Raw genomic sequence first — 22284 nt, forward strand, 5'->3', positions numbered from 1 at the left:
TTAATGTGTGCACATTATTGTCACAGTCTGCATTACGCTAATAAATACTTCTGCAAATCAACAAGTAGGAAACCGGTCCTCCTTTAGTTACTTTGTGTAGTTTTCTATCCGGTTTCTTGACACACGAACAATTTCACGTTGAACAATGGCCGCTGAATGCAGCACAATCTGTGCCGTGTACCAACGAGATTTGTGCTCTGCCTGAGAGGCAAACTCGGGGCGAACAAATAACAATTAAAGACTCAGTTCAGCCACGGTAGGTTTGGTAGCTAAGCTAGCTACCTATCCGGTGTCCGTGCTGTTGCTAACTCAACAAACTGCTGCTAAATATCTATGGCTATGCCCGAGAGCACGTAGCCAGCATGTACGCCTGTTTCATGTCATGGCAATTTGAGTATCCGCGTTAGTCATCAATTGTGTGAGGGGCGTGAAAGAAGAGAGAGCCTTGCCCACCACCCAGCAGCAGCAGAGACGGTTGGTGTTGCCTACAGCTGCCTCCTGCCGTAGCCGAAGTTCCTCATCTGTCTGTGGAGGGGGTAGTTTGGTGGTTATCCAGCTTAAACACGCCGAGGCGGTGGATACATGTCTACCTCTCACCCGCGAGACGAACTACGAAAGGGAAATTTTGCAGTTCATGTTTCGCCAAGAAGTCAGTGTTACGTCTTTTATTCCATCTTGTTCGTATCTTTTCCAACACGAGAAGAGGAATATGTCCAGATATAACATATACAGCCTGTTGGACTGGGTCTACGGCGGGGTGGACCCTAAGTTTGAGGGCAACGGGGGCCCCGACTGTGCCGCCTTCATCGCGCCCCAGCAGCGCCTCAGCGAGAGTCTGGTGATCGTGCTCATCTCCCTGGTGGAGATTGGCTTCGCGCTGAAGAAAATAAACCTCTCCAAAGAGCTCAAAGTGGTCGGAAAAGACTGCACAAGGACAAAAGAGGACAGTCTGGGCAAGAACCTGTTGCTGGTTGCCCTTTGCATGACTTTTGGAGTGGAAGTTGGGTTCAAATTTGCGACCAAGACTGTGATATATCTGCTGAACCCCTGCCATGTCATGACCATGGTTCAGGTAAGGAGAAGTTGTTTTAAGACTACGTGTACCTGTGTGCTCTCCCAGGATGGGTTGCTAACGTGGGGGGATCTGATCTCATCCATCTAGCCTTCCCTAAGAACTTTTCATAGGGATACAGCAACATGGTTTCCATTTGAACTTTAAACAGTTGTACAAAAAAAGTTAGGTTGCAAACTGTCAGACATTAAGGGCGGTGAAGGGCAAAAATGACCCAAGAAATGTCAAAATGCCATGACCAAGGAGCAACTCATGTTGGCCCAAGGTTGTGATTACTGTAGGCATTTTAATCTGGTCTCATTTCACATAAGAAATAAATAACTTCATGCACTAATATAGTATTAACAATGTTTGTTAATTTTATAGACCGTTTTAAATGTCCTACACTGGTTATGCTTTTATCTGGCCATCGGGTGTTTACACTGTACACTTATGCATGTATGTCTACTTAGGTATGTCTACTTACAGTAGGTTGTCACAATGCCAATATTAGTATTAAGAGAGGATACCCTATACCACGGCAAAAAAGGAGAGAAAAATCCCTGGGACATAAGAGGAATAATAAAAACCTGCACACAGTGTTGGTCCAGGGAAAAGTCACTGAACACATACCAACAAACTTCTATGTGATGCCAATATTGAAAAGTGCCTAATGGTATAAACCAATCCCCTGGTTGCTTATGCCACTCATTACAGCAGCATGTACATTTCCCCTGTGCTGCTTGAAATGGCCACTGTCAGTGACAAACAGTCAAGTCATTTCATACATATTTGCCAATGTACCTAAGGTTAAGATTAGAGCTAGCCTTAGCTAACATTGCCATTGCCACCTTTGCTAGTCTGACCAACCAATAACAGAACCTTAGAGCAAACTGACATTGACTACCTTTAATAGTAGAATGCAATCACACATTACATCACATAAAACTCCCTGTTGTGAAACATGGATCAGGCATACGTATGGCATTTATTATTTACCATGAGTAGGCTACTTTGAATTGAGTAAATGGTTGCTGTTAGCGTGACATAAGCACTGTCTATGGGTATATGCCGCTATGGTTGCGGTTTGGGTAATTTGCAAGCCCCAACTACCTGGTTGATCCAATAAGGAAGTGCCAAAATTGTATTTCTCTGAGTGCCCACTAGGGGCAGGTTTCATAACAGAGCAGTTTCTCATTGACCCCCATGTTAAACAGGCCATTTTCACAGCATCATTAAACCTATTTAAGGCCTGGGACAAAAAACATTCTAGTCTGTATGTTTAGGTCATACAGTATATCCATGACACTGAGGGGGTATTTTTTATTTTTTTTATTTACTTTTTGTACCAGGCTAGTTTTTATTTTATTGTAGGTTAAAGTGAGTAATGAATAATTAGGGGCACGGCCTCTTGAGTGACAGCTAGCCGCTGGCCCTCACTTCACCTTGGAGGTATATGTCAGTCAGACGGACGTATCTCCCTCCAAAGTCACATCAATGCCCTTTCTTGGTAAGAGGAAATGAGGCGTAGTCAAAGTCTGACAAGATGGCAACTCCAATAGGCGAGGAAGATTGGATCAAGTTGAGAGAACGGACTTTGACGTAGAGGCTATGTCCATTTTTTATACAGTCTATGGTCATTTTAGCAAAGATATGTAAAATGACTGTTTGACAGTGGCCTTATACTTTCAATTGGGACCTGCTACTATGAAACTGTATGTGCCGATGGACCACAAGCAGCATACCACTCTGGGGATCGGTACATGCCACTGTAATGTGCGACATAGGCATTTTATCAGCCACTTGTTGGATCTTCTTCCCTGCATTGTTTCATCTGTGTAGCCTTGGGTTGAAAATCTGATTGTATATCTGCTTTTTTTTTATAGCTTTGGTGCTTTCAATACTACCGGTAACAATAATCACAGTAAGCAGGGAGGTAGTCTAGAGAGAAAAGTTCTGTCTTGAATTAAGACAAGTTGTGTCAAGTTCAGCCCTTGAGGTATGCAACAAGAGCTGGGCGTCAACTAATTTGAACCCATATGATTATTTATGACCAGAAGAGAAGGGTTATTAACAACAGGAAAGCCTCCAAGGAGCAGACCAGTCTGAGCTGAATTTTAACTGCACACACACAGTTGAGTTTGATTGATATAACATGGGAATTAAAGTGGGTGATGTCTTTTTTGTTTTGTGTTTCATCAAGTCTAAATCCGAGGTTACAGTTCAAAACAACAGAAAAGTTCTCTGTTCTCACTGATGCCACAAGAATACACTGTACCTGTAAGGCTCGACAGTTGCCAGGTTGCGATTGACAACCATTTTGAGAAATTGGCAACCCAAAATGAATACATTTTAAGTATTTGTTGCATCATTGATATTTAAATATTTCTGTCACAGTCAGAACCAAAACCTGACAGCACTACATGGGACAACAATGCAAATGCTTTGGTGCATTTACTCACATGCAAGACAGTGGTTAAGCAAATTAAATTATTTCACTGCGGAATGAAAATATGCATACTGATTCAACTGATAAAAAACCTGAATAAAAAACAAAAAAGAAAATGGGTCTTTTGTGTCCCATTTTCATTGTAAAGCTGCTGTAAGCAGATGCCTTATGTCCAGTCTGGCAACCATAAGTTTGTGTTGAGCTCTGAATACCTGCATGTTTCTCCTCCGCCTCCTGCTTGGCTGACCTTCATGGAACATGATTGCACACCATGGGTCATGGAGAGAGGTCACTGCCAACTATGTTTTAATGTATTTGTCATGCACATGAATAATGGAGAACAAGTAATAGTGATGTATCCTAGTTATTTTAGATTAGTGTGACAGCTAGTGGACATGGATGGATAACTTGCTGTGATGAAGAATTGACTGATGGTAGCAAAATGTCCTTCATTTATGGGGACCAAGGTTAAGATATCAGGTATCCTTCATGCTTGATGACAGTTGATTGCGATCAGAATAGTAAATTAAACAAAGAAACAATATGGTTTAAAAACGGAAGAGTTGAATGGGAAGAAGGTGGAAGTTACAATTCTCTTGTGACATTTCTATTTAGGGCCCAAGCATGAAAGTGCCAGGGGCCGAAACGGTTTTGTGTGTCAATTTTCATTTTACGAACGCATATTTGAGGACTTTAGGATGCAGTGTCTCTCCTGTTCTCCTGATGGTATTGTGGTCTTAACCAATAAAGACAGAGCTCGGGGCAGTTCATTGCTACGTTGTGTGAACAAGTGAAGTGAGAGGGCTGAGCTCCAGAGTAGCCTAACTGAAATGGAAAAGAAAATAAACGCGACAAAACGAGTGAAAATGAAGAGAGGTAGAAACATTTAAAGTTTTTTCATAAAGTAAACTAAGCCTTCTCTTACAACCAGCCCCGCTGTCAGTCCGTACATCCCCACTACTGAGAGTCCATTCAGCCAAGACACGGAGTCCTCGACGACGGTCCCTGGGAAGATGCCAAGCCCCGATGTCTCGGCCAGAAAGTCCGGCCTCGAGACTCAAATTAAAAAGCCCAAATAGTATGTTTCGCCATGATACAGTAAACTTTTGCAACTTGACTTTACATTTTCCATTCTGCCCCAAATTTCTCATTCTGGATTAGGGACCAGACCTGAAGACATCTACACACCCATATTAATTCCGAGTCACAGCGCCACCTACTGACAACAGCAAGTAAAGCTTATGTGACATTGTCTGATTTACATGAAATTTATATGTTGTGGCCTACATCTTATATAGAGCAACATGGTGTATAGTTAGTGTCTGTTCTCTGGCGCCACATAATGGACATGGAAAGAGATACAAAAGTTTAATCCATAATTTGCAGTGCCCAGTAGCGGCTGCAGAAAATAATGTATGTAATGCATAAAGTGTGTGATGGTTGTGGGACTGTATGGTTTGGTCTGCCAGCGTCCCCCCAAAATATTTAACAGCTTTGTATTGGTGAGTGTTCCCAGGATGTTACCCAGTGTGCTTATATTGACAATTTTATTTTATTTGACTCACTCCACCCACAAGCTCATCATCACAGTTGGAGGATTTCCAGTGTATGGGTGTGGTGCCTTTTTAATCCCTTTGGAAATCTATGATCAAGACGTCATATAGGGTTTGCGAAGATCCTCAATTGGCCCTTTTTTCCTGTCTCCATTTAGCTTGTTAACCCAGCAACTACGAAGTCCTGAATTATAAGTACATTTTTCAGGCTGAAAATGATACAAGAGTTCCCATGGCCCATGGGGCAAGGCGAGATGTGCCGAGGCAAGTGTTGCTGTAGCTGAAGTTACCACAGTCCTTGAGTAATCAGCACAGGCATTCTTCACCTGTGTGTTGAGAATATAACCAGTTGACTGTGTTGCTGTGCTGCAGGCTGCAGTGTTGTTACACAGCTCCCTGTTGGATAGAATGCGTCATTAGCAGTTAGGGCTTAAAGTTCTCCGGCACCATGCCGGATATCAGACATAGAGCAGTTTTAAATTCATATAATACTTCACCCAATACATTTTACAGATTTCCTTCTGGACAACTTTTGAGTCTCAAACTGTTTCTCGCTTTATCCCTATTTTATATTGTCGTGTTTCACTGAAGATATGTGTAAATATTATTGAGAAATACTGATGAATGAATACTGGTGCTTACCTCATAGACTGTAATTGCCATAGATTTCACACAAAGAAAAATGTTGCTGTTCACTATAAAATGTTGAACGGGAAGAAATGTTACAACTTTTCAAGCAACACCAGCTAGATCTTCTTGGAGAAAAGATAATGCTTTGCCATGCACAGAGAGGATGCGTCAGTTGCCACTGAGATCACACAAATATCAACAGCACTAGGAAAGTGAGTATCGCTCCGTACAAGGTGAGAGCGAGCCCCACTGGAGGTGAAGAGTTCATTGTCTGAGGCCTGATGAGTTGATGCCTCACATCTGACAGCACTGAAGTCTGTTATGTTTTCCTTGTTCCACAACAAGAGCAATCACATTGCCACAATCAGTGTGTTTACATGCACATCAGTAACCCAAAAATGGCCTTACAGTGGTTAAGGTAATAATCAGGTTGTTGGAGTTCCCTCGTATACATGAAAGGGAGTTGAATGGGAATATGACGGTGTAACTCGACCTCCGGTACAATAGGTGGCGCTCCGCCAACATACAGCTGGAATGAATACGGCTTTATATTCCGGTTCCCCTTTGACAAAAACACACGGCCAGCTTTTGGACAGAATTACGTCCGAAATGCTTCTTGGTAGTGATGTTACTTGCCGTTGCAAAGTCCTGCCTTGGTTTAAAGGTAACTCTCTATTGTTGTTCCGTTTTTTTCACATTGTTTTCGGCGCCTGTGATTCTTGATTTATTCTATTTCCGGGTCAAAAGCCACCGCTGCGTAGTGGGGAGCATGCGCAGAAGAGAAACCCTATAATAACCAGAGAATGCTGTTTACATGCGTGAATTATCGGGGAACTGAAGGAGTTCTCTAGGTCTGTAAACCTGGGTATTAGAACTCGATCTTACCTGGGGTATTGTGTCACATGGTGTTTAAAAAAATGGGGTATGCCCTTAACCGAATTATAATCAGGTTTTTAAACCGTACTGACTGAGTTTAAATGCAATGACTCTGTATTTGTGTATGTAAACAGCATTCCAGGATTACTGGTGGGTCTCTCATCTGCGCATGTTCCGTGGGTTATAAGTCCTCCTCTCCACTCCGCGGCAGTGGCTTTTGACCCGGAAATAGAATAAACAAGGGAGCAAGGGCGCAGGAAAAAATGTGTGAAAAAAACAACAACAATAAAGTGTTACCTTTAAACCGAGTGAGGACTTCGCCACGGCAAGTAACATCACCACCACCTACTGTACTGAAGGTCAAGTTACTCCTGTCCTTTTCCCATTCAACCCCTGTTCATGCATACTGGGAAAACTTCACTAATCAGATTATGCCCTTAACTGGAGTAAGGCCATGTTAGGGTTACTGATGTACATGTAAACGCACTGACTGACGGGGGCTCCATAAACAAATCAAATAGCAGATACAGGACCTGGTGTGCTTAGCATTGCTCTGTATGGCTGTAAGCTTCTTTCCATGAAGTTGTCAGATGCTCATAACAATCTGAGCTTGTTAATTGAATGTAGACAAAAGATGTGAACAGCGCCGGCTGCTAAGGCTTGTAGCTTTTTTAATTAACTCTGGGTTCGCTAACTACGTTGTTGGTGCTTCGTTTTGTGTTATGTGTAGGGACTCTTATGTGTAGGGACTTATATTCTGCTGCTGCAGAGGTTTGGTGTTATCATGAGCAGTATTAGTGGTTAAAAAAGCCGTTTTGGATGCATTCGGCGCTCTACCCCAAGCTACTCAGTGTTAGCCATGTCTGGCTGCTAGCGACTCTCCAGGATTTCTCTGTTAATGGGTGATCAACAAAACAATTGTCTCAATGGCTTACTTGATGTATATTCATGCTGAAAAAGACCATAGGGTCCAATTCGCCGGAGTTACACTATGCACTGTCATTTTTCCCAGTTGGGAACACATTATTCCAATTGTTTTGACACCACACGAATGCAGCACAAATGTCTTTTTATGTGAAGAAAGTGAAAAATAATAAGTGTAACCGCCCTGCGATTTGGATTCACTCCCAAATGTACTGGGTTCTTCCATGACCCATGCTTCACCCTTCCACCAAGTTTTATAAAAATCATACCAGTAGTTTTTCCGTAATCTTGCTGATAGACAGACCAACGGAGCCGAAAACATAACCTCCTTGCCGGTGGAAATGGTTCTGGTTTAACACGGTAATGGCAGGACTCCAGTTAGGAAACATAAATCTGATCTTCACATGCCAGGAATTAGATTTTAGATGCCAAAAAGACTATTGCTGACCGATACTGCAGATACAATAACAATAATCAGTCATGATTCACTCTGCTATCTTAAATGTTTGAAATTGCCATTACTGTAAAAATGCTTTCTGATACTGTGGATGTGGATGTTCATGGATGATAGAATAGGTTAAGGAAAGTGAGTTTCTCTGTAGTGTATGTGCGGTTCAAATGACTCATCCCCTCCTACAGGATTCTCCAGTGAGCTGGGAGTTTCCTTTTAACGCATGATGATAGGTAAGCTCTTTTCAGACACACAGCCCCCTTATCAAGTGAACTTTCTTCCCTTGTAGATCTTGCCAGGGGTCCAGAGTGACTGATCATATATAACAATGATACCAGGTGGGCTGATGATAAAAACTGCTACAGGCTCCATGAAGCATTAACTCATCCCTCTTCAAAACAGGCATCTGGCAGCAGCTTTGAAAGGCCTTTTATAGCAGTTTAAAATACTGCTTGTTAACACACTGCAGCAACGAACATAAAGAAATGGTGCCTTGTCTTTGCTCTTTAGGTTGAGAGCTTGCCAATAAATTGAAGTGCCATGCTGTTAACAAGCTGCGTGCAACGTATATCAATATAGCAGACAGCAGTATCATTAGCATTATCTTTAAATATAGCCACGTTTATCAGCTGTAGCATTACCACGTAGCAGAACTTTGTACTGACTTATTTAGATCATTAAACTTATTACGATGGAAGCTGTAAAAAAAAAGAAAAAAGCAGCATGGCTTGCCAGTAATGAGTTCTGTCAAGATACATCTGAGCTTTAACTTAGAAATTGCTCTGCAACAATGCAGAAAATGTTTTCTGTTCAATTAAAATAAAGTTATATGTACACTATGCAAGTATGTAACTGTGAGGATAGCTAAAATTGACCAAAGAATAATCAACATTACCCCCCACGTCAAACCAAGTTACCTTTTATCGCATTTTCAGTCCCAGTCTTTTACCAGGTTTTCTTCCAATATTTTTCCGGAGGCTGGAATCATGCTACGCCTCCAGATAAATGTAAATTTCAGTTATAAAATTTCTGCTGAGGAACGACCATTATTGATAATTGTGTCTTCAGTGCTGCAGCAACACCAACGAAGCTAGTTTGACTCATATATGTGATCATGCATGTAGATAGAACTTGGGCCTGAATGTTTATTGGAGCTGCAGTGAGCTGAAGCACACTTGTGTACAGTCATGGATGCTTTGGTTGACCATTGAAATTGTCCTCCTCACTTGAGCCAGTGTTTTGTTTATATCATTTAAGTCAAGTAACTATCCAGATAGTAAACTGTGCATTAACTGCACTGTGAAGGTTTGTACTTCAGATTGGAACAAGTTTCCTACACATGTTCAACATTTGACAGACTGCAGGAAGTCTCTTCCTGTCAACGGTAAGTGGCCTAATGACTTTTGACTACATATCAAAAGTGTCAGCCAGGAATGTGGTGTTACCCATTTGACCTGTTTGATAAAGCACTGCCAAACAGTTTTAAAACCTAACATATATGAAATGAAAGAATGAAAATAAACATGATACAAATGTAAGTAAAGAAATAACATCAGCTTTAGACATTTCTAAGAGAGCTGCGGTAAACCACAAACCTAATTGACACATTTAGCTACAAAGTCAGTCAAGAGTTTCTTGTACCTTTTTTTTTTTTTTTTTTTTTTTTTTGTTGCTGGTTAAATTGAGGGTCAAATTTGTTCAAAATGGAGCAGACTCAAGTCATTTTGACAAATTTGGTAATGATGACAGTAAAAGCACACAGCAGGAAATACCTGCCCTTTCTAAAGCTGCGATCACAAGTGATCATATTTGGAGCATTGTGCGTTTGGAGCGTCAAGGCAGCTGGGTAGCTGCCGGCAGCTATACTCTGCTGTTGTGCTAAATGGGAAGTTATGCTAGTGCTAACCAGGGATCTGAATGCTTAAAAGAACACAAATGAGCGCTCAGAACAAGTGTTTGGCTCTGAAAAGAGCTGTTGTGTTGCAGTGAGATCAGGCCGACGGTGATTGAACCTGCATAGCTGTAGAGGGTGCTGATGCACTTGGACATCCACATTGTACCAACACATTACTGTTAAGTTTTGATGAAACAACAACACTGCCCAGTTTGGTAGTTAAAGAAAGGAACCCAAGTTAATTAGACTGGTGTTGCTATGAAATAACAACAGACTTTTTTGAATGAGGGTATTTTGTCTACGCCAGAATAAAAAAGACATCCTATAAACTCGACCAGTGAACACCTCTGTTGCCTGTTTACCAGTGTTCTTTTAATTCACCTCATTGTTTAGTTGGCAGATCGGTCATCTGTGCCTTTTTGGTAACACTCTATTGAATCCAACCATTTAATGACCTAAATCTGGCCCTTTTTGTTCATTTATAAACATGAAAAAAAGTACACAAAAATAAATCATTTCTTCCAGTAGGATAGTTTTAACATTACCACGCACGCTGGTGATGCAGCCTTATGGAGCTAACGTAAGTAGGCTGCAGCTTCAACCAAGAATAATACAGCAGTTTAGGCGAGTTACCTACTTTTTTCTTGTTGTTAGCAGTATCAAATGCCATCGCAACAACTGAATAGTAGATTTTATAGAATTTGCATGGACCCGGGACACATACATGTCAGCTTTGGCAAACAGTTTTTATTCATAAAAAGCTTTATTGTTTGCACTTTGAGTCTGCCTTGTGTATGAAAAGTGCTATACAAATAAAGTTGCCTTGCCTTGCCTAATTTCTCTGAAAAAATATGAGCATTAAAGAAGCAACTATTGCTCTGGTTATTAATTTATTCATTTCCAAGATGTCTAGAGAAAAAACTGTTATATCTTCTGGAAACTGTCTACATTTAAAGTTCAGAATTATACCTTAATAAATGCTGCCCTGTGCTAACGGTGTGTGTTTTTAACAGATGGTGTCTGCAAAACAAACTTCGGTTCTGTTCACAGTGCAGGTTAATATGAGTTGAGGTGTGCTGCAGATCAATCACTAAGACATATCCTGTGGCCACTGGGCCGCTGTAGAACACATCTCAAGTAAATTGCTTTCTTGTAATTCTGATTACAGCCTTTTCCTTCCGGGCAGACCAACTCTGTCTTGTGTCAGATGGTGTTTCCAACCAATCCATGTTTGCAGTATCATCTAGGCCCCAACAGCACAGTCACTGATCATAGATCAGACGTATAACTGGCATGACAATCCACATTGTAACCTATATTATTATTCAATAACAAAGCCTTCATGTCGATATGAATGCTTGTGAAATAGGAAATGAAGGAATTAGATTGAAGGTTCAAAGATTGGTGTTTGAGCAAAGGTCGTGGAAGTAGGTGGGTAGAAGGTATGCCACTGGCCTCATTTTGGAGACACAAAATTGCTGCAAACATTTTCAAAAGATTGCGTCGCCGTGTGGACGGCCCCTAAAAGGCTTCACTTGCCCCAAAACCATCCCAAATGACAAATCTGACAAATGTTTTACATGTCAGGAGTAGAAGTGAAGATTAGAGACACACATAGATGGTTGCAGATCTCTGCAGACATTTTTTGATAATCTGTCTTTTGTACGCAGGCATTGGCCGATGCTAGTTATCTCAAAATGGCATCGGCTTATCACTAATTAGAAATTGGCTTCCCATCTGTTCTTTATGAATGTTAAATAGAATATCAGCTGCCTCGGAGCTGTGAATATGTTGGTAAATCATTTGTGATTTACGTTGTAAATTTAGCCTGGACTCATAAGTTCAAGGTTTGAATTTGTAACAGTCATTTTAATTTAAAAGTTTAAAAAAACCTGACTAAAGCATGGGTCCAGTCCAGGATCTTTACGCATTCTTTTGTCAATCTTTTCTCTAACAGAAATTGATTATTTTCCTTCTCCTTGTTCCATGACTATTGAGTTGTAGATTGTTTCAATCGACAGCCCCGTTTGAAATCAGGCAATAAATTACATTCATGCCAATACTGTACCTGGAAACAATTTCAATGCTTTCAAATCTAGAGTGACTGTTTGACCGTCCTCCTGGGTCCCCTCTGAACTCTGCATGTTGTTTTCTTCTGTGAAGCAAGAAGCTGCCTGTGGGGCGCTCTGTTCAAGGCTCCTCTTATTATATTAGTAAAAACTTGTAAAAGTAATTTGTTCATTTTCTTTATTTGCAACACAGAAAGCTTCAAGCTCTTGAAGCATCCAAGCTGTTTCATAATGAGTGTAATGTGATGATGTGGTTTCTCATCTCTCTCTGTGCTTTCCCCAACAGATCTTCCTTCTGGCCTGCCCGCCATGTAAAACAGCGATGGTTGTGTTTAGGTGAGAATATTTACCCTGGGCTCATGTGTGTCTTTAAACAATGTAGAGTTCTTTGATCTTAATTGTAAAGGGGCCACAACTCACAGTTTCTTGCATCATTTAGTCCACCCTCCATGTCGTGTAGGAGGTACCTATCCTGAATGTACTATAAAATGATTGGGCAGATGGACCCAATTTAAATCTGGATTTAATTGTCATATAAAAGCAATTGCCGCAGTGATTATAACTACTTGTAGTGTTTTATTTTAATGAATTTGTTGGTGTTTGTAGTCTTTTCTCTTCAACAACTGCTCTGGTCTGAACACATAATTATTAGGCAGAAGTGACTGGGTTTTTTACCAGTGGAAGAAACCATGTTGGATTTACTTGGAAATAAATGTAAGCAGGGTCACTTTCTGTTAGTAAGCAGCTGCAGCGAGTGCTAGTTTCATCAATGCACTGTAGTCGTGTCTTACCATAACTGACTACAAAGTAGCCAACTAAAAATAGCGTTCTGATTTTGAGAAGCTTCATGAAACATGTCTGTCATGTTTGGAAAAAAAATGACTACTTTTGAAAAAATAATATTTATCCATCAGGTCACAATGTTCTTTCTCGTAGTAGATTAGTTTGTATAATAGTGGATCAGCTTACTGGACTTTTCGGGGGTATCTCCCATGAGAAATACTTTAATGGTTCATGTCCTGATTCAGCAGATTGACAATCATAGTTTGTGTAAACATGGTAGCATTTTATCAGTCAAGTGAAACTGCAGAGTATTTGCACCACAAACATCATCAGTGCCTAGAATGATGGCATTTTAAAAACATGCTGTAGCAACAGCAAGTGCGGTGTAATACTACAGCAAAGAGCTGCACTGGTGTATCTGTTTATACTTCATCCACAAAAACGCATTATATAATATACATATACAAACGTTTTAATAGAGTCAACAAATAATGTGCCTTATTCTATTATGCCATGAGCAACGTTGTTATCCACACGACAGCAGTGAACAGTAAAAGGAGTTGGTTTCCTTGATGAACAGTCTCTGTCAGTGCTAACCTCAGTGACATATAAATTGTTTCCTGTGACTGCTTTACATTCAAATTCTCAATGTGCCTTTCACCCGTTGACTTTTAATTTGAAGCAGCAGCAGTTTGCATCAGCAATAAGTCAGTCCAGCTCTAATGCAGCGTCACAAGGGTGAACTATAAACAGAGGCTGATATACCCCTCCCAATATATGGGGACCATTTGAATCCTGTGTTTAATTAGCAGACCCTGCCAGTAACAATGAAAACAACTTCATAGAGAGGTTATCACATAATAAATACATTGAATTGCTATTGCAGAAAAAATACAGACCATGGGTATTTTAACAACAGGGTTTTATTTCACAAGCATCTTTAGCCTTATAACTTTAAAGGGATAGTTCAGATATTTTGGAAGTGGGGTTGTAGGAGATACTTATCCTTAGTCAGTGTATTATCTACAGCAGATGGTGGTCAGCACACCCCCAGTTTAGAGAAACAGGCAGGAGTACAGGCACATAAACTAAGCAATGACCTGCTCTGGACGGGGGCAGCAGCTGAACAGTTTTTATCCACCATCAGTGTAGGTATACGCCATATTTAGAATATTTTCACCGCTTCACCTTGCCTTAGATGGCCCCTTTCAACGAGGAACTTAAGGCATTACATCTATCTACCTACGCTCTCTCCAAAGCTACTAGACTCATTCAACATAAACAGTCATTTTACCTCACAGAAGACGGGAGTTTCTGTTCTACCTCTGACCTCAATCCGATAGTTTGTTGATTTTGTTAGTTCAGAACCCTTTTAACCACACAATAATAAAAAACTATCCAACTCAATGAAAATGTCTGTGAAGACTGTAAAAGCTTTTCAGAGAAGAAAAAATAATTTTGCAATCTGTGCCTCCTCTTCATGTGTAAATGAGACTCCAGTTTTTCAGTATGACTACATTGTGGAAATCAACAGATTGTGTAGAACAGCAGCACCAGCAGCATCTGTATTCAAGAATGGGAGAGACCACCTCATCACTTTCGACACAAGTAGCCTCCCCCTCGGCTCGGTTACAGCTCCTTTGATTCACTAGGCAGACAAAGCATTGCGTGAGAAGCAAACATATAGGCTACTATTAGCTTGTGAGAGAACAGCAGAATAACTTCATGCAGTCTAACGTGTATTCATTCAAGTTCATAGGGAAGTGTGTCTTGTAGCTGGATATTAGACTCAAACTTAAAATGAATTTTTATAGAAATAAGTGGAAACATTTACACACCTTTACAAAAGTAATCATAGTAATAACTAATATATAGTGATATATATGTATCGAGGTAAATGCCTATCATAACCAAATAGATTGACTGACAGACTTGACTTATACATACCAAAGCTTCTTTATCAATATGTCATTTTAAAATCAAAGCACACACCGGGCTAAATGTTGCTAATGATCAATAACGGTGGTGATTTTGAATTTGAATGAAGCATGACTGTTTATCCTGAAAGGTCCAGAGGCCCCCAGAGTGACAGCTGGGCTCACTTGAATTGACATTCCTACAGCACTGCTGTTTTCCCAGTGACCTTGGCTGTCACAACAGATATCCCGAGTCATCTGACAAAAAGAGCAGTCACATTAGATAGATGAAGGCCCACACGTTGACGCACGAGCTCCTGGGGTTTCGTATGTGGTGGCTCTTCGAGTAATTGTTGGTTAAAAGAGATGTGCAGAAGTTAACTGAAAAAGCATGACACCCCCTCTGTCTGCAGGAGAAGACTTGTGTATGAGCTGAAGGGTGAGTGAGATGGAAGCAGTGCTAACTAAAGATTAAGAGGATATTCAAATGTTCACTAATTACCAATCAATAGCTAGAGTTGGTGATTTGTCAGAATCATGACATGAACTTTGTGTGATTTCTTAATGAATGATAGAAATGCCGTGTCTCTACAACATACTGCAGAGAAAATTGCCTTATCTTTCAGTGACCTGACTTCTCACAATAAACACTCCCACTCGGGGCTGACCCTGCTAAAGAATGAGACAGCTGCTGCTAACAGCATCAGGGAGCACTCTGATTGGCTTTCAGCAAAATGGAACATAATCTACATTGTCCTCCACCTGTTCCTCTGTGCTCATATAAGCATTGTTTCAAAGTAGTATGTCGATAATGCAATGATGCGTGCAATGTTTAAATCATGTTTCCTGGGGGTCTCAGGCAGATGTGATGGGAGATGTGAGGTTTATCAGAGCTTTTGAAATAACGTTGTTATTATTATTGGCTTATTTCTTTTCCCTTGTGTGTTTTCAGGCTGCAGGTCCACATGCTGAACGGTGCGTTACTGGCTTTAATGTTCCCAGTAGTCAACACTAGACTGGTAAGTAACTAGGGGTGTCGAGATGAAGCCATTTTGCCATAAACCACGGTTACATAACGTCATGGCTTCATAATATCACGGTTTCATCATGTCACTGTTTCATAACCGTAAGAATTGTAGAAGTTACCTTATCTGTGGTGTCCTGTTTCCTACATTGTTGCCCTGTGAAAAAAAGAATCTCAAGAGAGTCACATAAAACGTGTGGGCGGCAGTTTGTTGAATGGGAGAGAGTCTCCGTGCCACTCACCTGGAGCATTAAGAAGAGGAGCTGTAAAAATGTCGTACAGAACTGACATTCAAGCACTTTATCCTCCAAAAAAAGTGTCTTTAATCTGCAGCGTGGTAGCATTTTGGATATCTACAAATTGACCTGTGAGTTGTCGTAGAAGATGGACGTCTCATTTGTAAAGGTGACTGCAAAGGGTCTATCACTTTTAACATGTTCCAACTGTTCCGATAATCTTCTACCCCTTTATGATCAAGTAAAGGTAAAAAAACTGGCGAATGTAACATTACTATACCAGACCAAAACCGTTTAAACTCTGTTCTTGCAGGGACACGTAGTTGTTCCCTGATTTATAATTGTGAAAAACCATGCAACTGTGATATTTCCTCTGACAATGATCGTGATATCAAAACCTTAATGTTGTGACATCCATATAAGTAACCAGTGCTGATAAATCTCCATCAAAGCCTTGATCTCATCCGGAAGGGCTTCTGCTCCCATCTTACAAGCTCTTGTTCTGTCTCTGAGGTTAACATGGATATGCGTCTTGTTAATAATCCTTATGTTTCATTTCTTATGACAGCTCAGCAGCCAAACAAGATGTATCCGTTAGCTTTGATATTTTTAGGAAGTTGTGAAAGTTTCTATGAGTTTATATGAATGTTTAAGTACATGTAGTTCCTCTACTAGAGGTTGAATATGAAGAATACATTTCAGCGTGCAGATGACAACATGTCGGGCTCAAGTGGCAGAGAGTACACGCTTATTTGATGATGGAAATCGGCTGCTATGGTTAAGGAAATCAGAAGGTTAGATGTGGCAGCACTGCCTGCTTAAAGGCTATCTGCAGACAACAACCAGACGCAATAGATAATGCACTCGCTTTAGAAAGCAAAGGTTTTCTGCCATAACTATTAGAAAAAGAACGTGTTTTCAACAGGAGGATGTTGAGGTGGGGCCGTCTTTTTAGTGTCGATAGTTTCTTTCTACCGAAACAGAAATGTGAGAATTGAACACGAAACCACTTTAACATTATAAGACTCAACTGAAGAGGCATCATTCCCTCATGAATCTTCTTCGCAATAACATTTTATTATGCATCATATGTACATGTGAAAATGTGAAAAGTAGCGGTAAACAGAACAATTGAATGTGTTTTTTTGATTTTTATTAAAAATCGGGGCAGCAGCATGGTCTTTTAGCCACCTTAAAGAAAGACTCACCAAAACATTTTTTTAAATCGAAATTAAATTTTACTATAATATACTATATTTAGAATACTTTCCGAAGGCAAATAAATACGTCCTGTTTAAGTTTTCACTGGAGGGAACTGCAGCCGTTATGCATGCTCTCATCAAAGCCACCAGACTCCATTGACAAAAACAGTAACGGTAATTCGCAGAACTTGTGTGACTTCAGTGTTTTAAAAGTTTACAAACAAATAAAACTAGAAAACAAATAAATCATGAGCATGCATAACGGCTTTAGTTTGCCTAAACTTAAACAGGGCAGTGCAACAGGCATGTTCACCTGTTTAAGCCGATATACCATTGTCATTCCCCAAATGTCCTCTTTATCTCAGCATAAAAGCATTGAAGCAAAACCGCTGCAGGGGCCTAAGCAGGTGGAATGTCTGCTTTATGTGGGTTGTAAAGAATTGAGATGGTTTGTTCTCTCCTCAGCTGCCTTTTGAGAAGGAGATCTACTACATCCAGCACTCCATGCTCTATCTGGTGCCTCTTTACCTTTTCAGGAAAGGAGGTAGGTATTGCTCTTGAGTAATTTCACCAGTGTTCCTCGCCACTCACACTGACACCCACAATGAAATGTCTTTCACATGTCAACCATGCAAGGCTATAATGACGTCTTTTATCCTTGGGTGGATTCTCTATTATGTAGATGTCTCAGTCGCTGTGGAGACGTGCTTTGTTTTTGTCTGTTCAACCATGGTGGCTATTACTGTTCCCTTCAGCTACACAGTTCTACATAGTGAGCCGTTTTATTCTAAACAAGCACCTTTTATTCATGCTGGAACATGAAGGTGTGTCTGCATAAACTGACAGCCAGAATCTGTAGATCTGGAAATGCACTTACACTGTTTCCCCCAGAAACTGCTGTCAAGGTGCCCTCAGGGTCAGACAAACAGAAGTTGTACTGTGCAGCTCCCAGGTGTAAATGTGAAGCAGGAAATTCGAGGGGGCTTTCTAAAAAAAGTAGATTTAATAGGTAGAAGTCAGGTTGTAACAGTCATCAGACCTCTGCATGATGTGCTTTATTGTTCAGTGGTAAGGTAACATTTGAGCCTCACAAGAGGAAGTATCCATTGATTCATTGTTCTAGTTAAACTGACATAATGGGTGCACATTAAATGCCCACCGGTTGTACTCAGGCAAATGCCAGCAGTGAGGAAACAGGAAAAGCCAGTTTGACACCACATCCTGTAACTGGCCGTGCTATGGTTGCAGGGCGTTTCATCTGTTGACTGGCAAGTTACAGAGGCACACACATAGGGAAGTGAATGGGTTAGGTGGCCAGAGTTGGTTGTACAAAAAGATGCATTCTATGTGCTTGCTCTTCCTTAAACCCACAAACCTTTCTGCAGGTGTGTACAAGCCTGAGCCTCTGGGGGACATGTGGTGGGCGCTGCTCTCCACCGGCATCCTGTTCCTCTACCACTTCCTCTTCTTGCAGGTCCTCGGCCTGGTAAGATGGAGCCCTCTGCTGGGCATTTTATGATACTTCACTATGCATATACAGTACATAGACTATTTATCTAATTATGATACTATTGTGCTTCATAAATGATAAAGGCTTATTACACACCCTTCAGCAAGACAGTGAGCCCCAAATTGCTCTCCATGCTGTGCAAGGGTGTGTGTATGTGGTATGATCAGATCAGATCAGATCAGATCAGATCAGATGATGGGTAGTCTCTGCCATCAGTGTGAATGTCTGTGTGAATGTGACAAGTAGTGTAAAAGCACCTTGAGTAGTACTAGAAAGGTGCCATAGAGTACAAGTCCATTTACTGTTTACCAAGTCAATGTTGGTCCTGCATATATATACTGGTTTACAGACATATTAGTACACACACACACATATACATACTCTCATGCACAAATGCTTGTATATTGATACATTATTTAAATAGGTAGTCTCATTGACCTGTTTACAAAAATGTATTTGTGCAGATTAAGTACGGACAGACAGAAAATGATCACACTTAAATTACATTAGTTTCACAGTAAGAAAAGCAGTTAAAAGTGTGATTGTAAATACTTGAGTATCATCTTTTAGAATCAATCATCTCATTCCAGATTTGGTAAGAGTGTAGTATTTGCAACCAGTTCTCCGGAGCTCAGGTTAAACATGTGGTACAGCTCATGTTAAAATGTCGTGTGTGTGTGTGTGTGTGTGTGTGTGTGTGTGTGTGTGTGTGTGTGTGTGTGTGTGTGTGTGTGTGTGTGTGTGTGTGTGTGTGTGTGTGTGTGTGTGTGTGTGTGTGTGTGTGTGTGTGTGTGTGTGTGTGTGTGTGTGTGTGTGTGTGTGTGTGTGTGTGTGTGTGTGTGTGTGTGTGTGTGTGTGTGTGTGTGTGTGTGTGTGTGTGTGTGTGTGTGTGTGTGTGTGTGTGTGTGTGTGTGTGTGTGTGTGTGTGTGTGTGTAATTTGTATAAGAACAAAAGTTGATGATGATTCAAGTTTTTAATATACAATTTGAGCCTGGTGTTAAGTGCCTTACCGGTGACTGTTGGTAAGAGTCAGCTTTCCTCTGTTTTGCTTCTATATTCTCATGATTATTTAGAACTCAGAGTCTATATTTTTGCAGCTGGTTATATCGTACTTAGCATCCTGTCTGTGACACTTGAAATCATTTAGTCCACTCGCTCTACATTGAAATTAGAGGCAGCAGCACGACTGAGTCCTATTGAGTTGAATACCAATTAGAAGTATAAATCAGCTTTAGCTATAGATGTTAATAGAGGGGGGTCTGACTGCAAAATCATGCGTGGTAGTACACAGACAAATCGAACTATCTTGACAGCAAAGACCAAACCCTAATTGGAAAAGCTTCACAAAGTCAGTATTTATTGCAGTGCTACTGCATTAATTATTATTAAAAACACTGAAAAGCTGCAGAAGTCTAAAGGTTTTGAGGAATGCAAACACCAGGGATAAAAAGTGGCGTCAATCATTCAGCAGTCAAAGCAATCTCTGCAGTCATATAATGAGTTTTAGAGAGTGTATAGGCCCTGAACTCATCCTTCGGCCAATTAAGTGATAGTTGAAGCAGAAATGAAGGATTATAAAGATATGTACAGTGAAGTCGAGCATGCCGTTTGCCAAAACATCATTATCCAACGTGGTAGTACTTATTATTAAGATCGCTTATAGCATCGTGTTAGCACTCAACCTCCTTTGTCTCTGTTCCCCTCCAGGCAACTGAGGTCAACCTGAACAACATGCTGTGCCCGGCCGTGTCCGATCCCTTCTACGGGCCTTGGTACCGTGTGTGGGCGACGGGCCACCAGACCCTGCTGACCCTCGTTCACGGGAAGGTCCTCACACTCCTCTCGCAGCACACAGGCTCTGTCTGCAAATGCCTGCTGGACACGCTCCGGCTGCGCACCAAAAAAGTCGACTGAATGTCCACGAGGGAGCGCGCACACCTAGCCTTTCATTCTCAATGCCTGCTCTTATCATGGAGATTTTTTTTTTTTTTTAATCAACATTTTAATGCATCTTTTTAAGACTTACCATCTGTTTAACTGAAACAAGTGAGCATTTCAGGGCCAGTGAATCAATGTGTCATTATTTTAGTGTTGTAGTTGGCTTGCATACATACTCGCATGCACAAAAATAATAGACATTTTAAGGCTCGTAGTTAGCATTGTGGAGTTGGACAGGTATAGCCTTTTTTTTTTCTTCTTTTTTTTACTTGGAAGACAATTTCCAGAAACATGTACTTGTGGGAGAATTCTTAAGCTGCCTTTTTGTAAATGTAACGTTTTAAGGACAGGAAGTAGGAGTCACCTAAATTTCACCACTCATCCGCAGTTGTGACACTTTTCCGTTCTTTATGTAGTAGTTATGCTAGATCGTATGTTTGTGGGTAAAGCTGCCATTTTAATTGTCTTGAAACAGATTGTGAATGTGAGCTGTTGTAAAAGTGATTGCTTGATTATAGTCCCAGGATTTTTGTTTGTCATGTATGATCACCTCTCAGCGTTGTCATGACTGAAAATAGGTTATTTATGGCGTCCCTCTGTTCCCGCTCTACTACACACATGTACAGGGTATGGAAGCATTATACGTGGGCTGCTGTGTTTCTGTCTCTGTCAGACCATTCAGATCATTCCAGTTTTGATAATCAGGGGACATGAGGATGTATTACGTGCTGAGATTCAAAGTGATGAATGAGGATTTCTGGATCTACACTGGGGTGTTGTTATTACCTCTTCCAGGAGGGTCATGTTTTTGTCTGTTGTCTGTTATTGATATTGGACCATATTCAGTGGGGTATAAACTTCAGTTGGAATGAATGTGATGTTTGCCAAGACAGAGAAGATCTTGACAAAACATGTAACTGGGCTGGAATCTTGCATCATGACACTTGAATACAATTTGTTGCTTGATCTTCAGTTTGATCTTACAAGGCATCCTGAATCCCCTCCACCACTGCAACGGTAAAGGCTCAGTGTAGTATAAAAAATATAAAATGCATCAGATGATGCATGAAGTAACTTTGGGGGATTTTTTTTTTTTGACAACCCATTCAAAAGAAAGTATTTACGGACATTTGCAATTTGAATATTTCAGTCATGGTATATGTCATTTCAAGTGATGAAGGTGTGTTTATTACTGTAGCATATACTGTACTTCACTGTAAAGAAGGGATAAGACAAACTTTTGTATTTCTATTGGTTCGGTTTATGTGCTGTATTGACAATAAAAGTGTTTTCAGTTGACCAGAGTTCTCATTGAGAATATTTTCTATTCTAACCATGTTCAAGATGTATATTAGATCACGTATCTAACACTTGTTTGTGCATATGGAACGAACAAAACATAACTTAAGTAGTGAGCTTTAGAGGTGCTGGTGAATAGATTATTGGACCGAGCCAAGCTAGCTGTTACCAGTCTTTATGCAATGCTAAGTGGCTGCTGGCTTCAGCTTCATGTATATCGTGCTAATTTTCAGGTTATCTCTTGTGTTCTGGGTTTACTTGTTTTAATGTTCACAAAAAATATACTCTCAGCACCTCTGCAGTCATCGCAGTCAGGAATGACAAGCAGCAATTTAGCAGCAGACTTTAGCAGCAATTTCTACTTTTAATTTAGCATGTTCATTTTTCAGTCCTTGTTAATTTGCAGCCATTTGCTAAAATCGTTTAAGTTGATGTTTTCCTCTTTAATGCACACACAGCACCCCATTTTGACAGAAAA

General features: G+C 40.6%; 1 protein-coding gene across 1 annotated transcript; it reads left to right on the top strand.

Annotated features, from left to right (window-relative positions):
• Positions 1 to 213: 213 nt before the first annotated feature.
• tmem164 (transmembrane protein 164) lies at positions 214 to 21806 on the top strand. The gene is made up of 6 exons (XM_083926776.1): positions 214 to 1072; positions 12184 to 12233; positions 15549 to 15615; positions 17524 to 17602; positions 18444 to 18544; positions 20277 to 21806. Exons 1-6 carry the CDS (start codon positions 635 to 637, stop codon positions 20481 to 20483), a joined length of 942 nt encoding a protein of 313 aa, XP_083782902.1. The 5' UTR covers positions 214 to 634; the 3' UTR covers positions 20484 to 21806.
• The last annotated feature ends 478 nt before the right edge of the window (positions 21807 to 22284 follow it).

Source organism: Echiichthys vipera (assembly GCF_963691815.1).
Source record: "Echiichthys vipera genome assembly, chromosome: 14".
In the NCBI taxonomy this organism is placed as follows: domain Eukaryota; kingdom Metazoa; phylum Chordata; class Actinopteri; order Perciformes; family Trachinidae; genus Echiichthys; species Echiichthys vipera.

Coding starts and splice junctions, on each gene's coding strand:
- tmem164 (XM_083926776.1), top strand. CDS start 635: ATGTTTCGCCAAGAAGTCAGTGTTACGTCTTTTATTCCATCTTGTTCG. Junction 12,234..15,548: donor ACAGCGATGGTTGTGTTTAG/GTGAGAATATTT, acceptor GTGTGTTTTCAG/GCTGCAGGTCCACATGCTGA. Junction 15,616..17,523: donor CAGTAGTCAACACTAGACTG/GTAAGTAACTAG, acceptor TTCTCTCCTCAG/CTGCCTTTTGAGAAGGAGAT.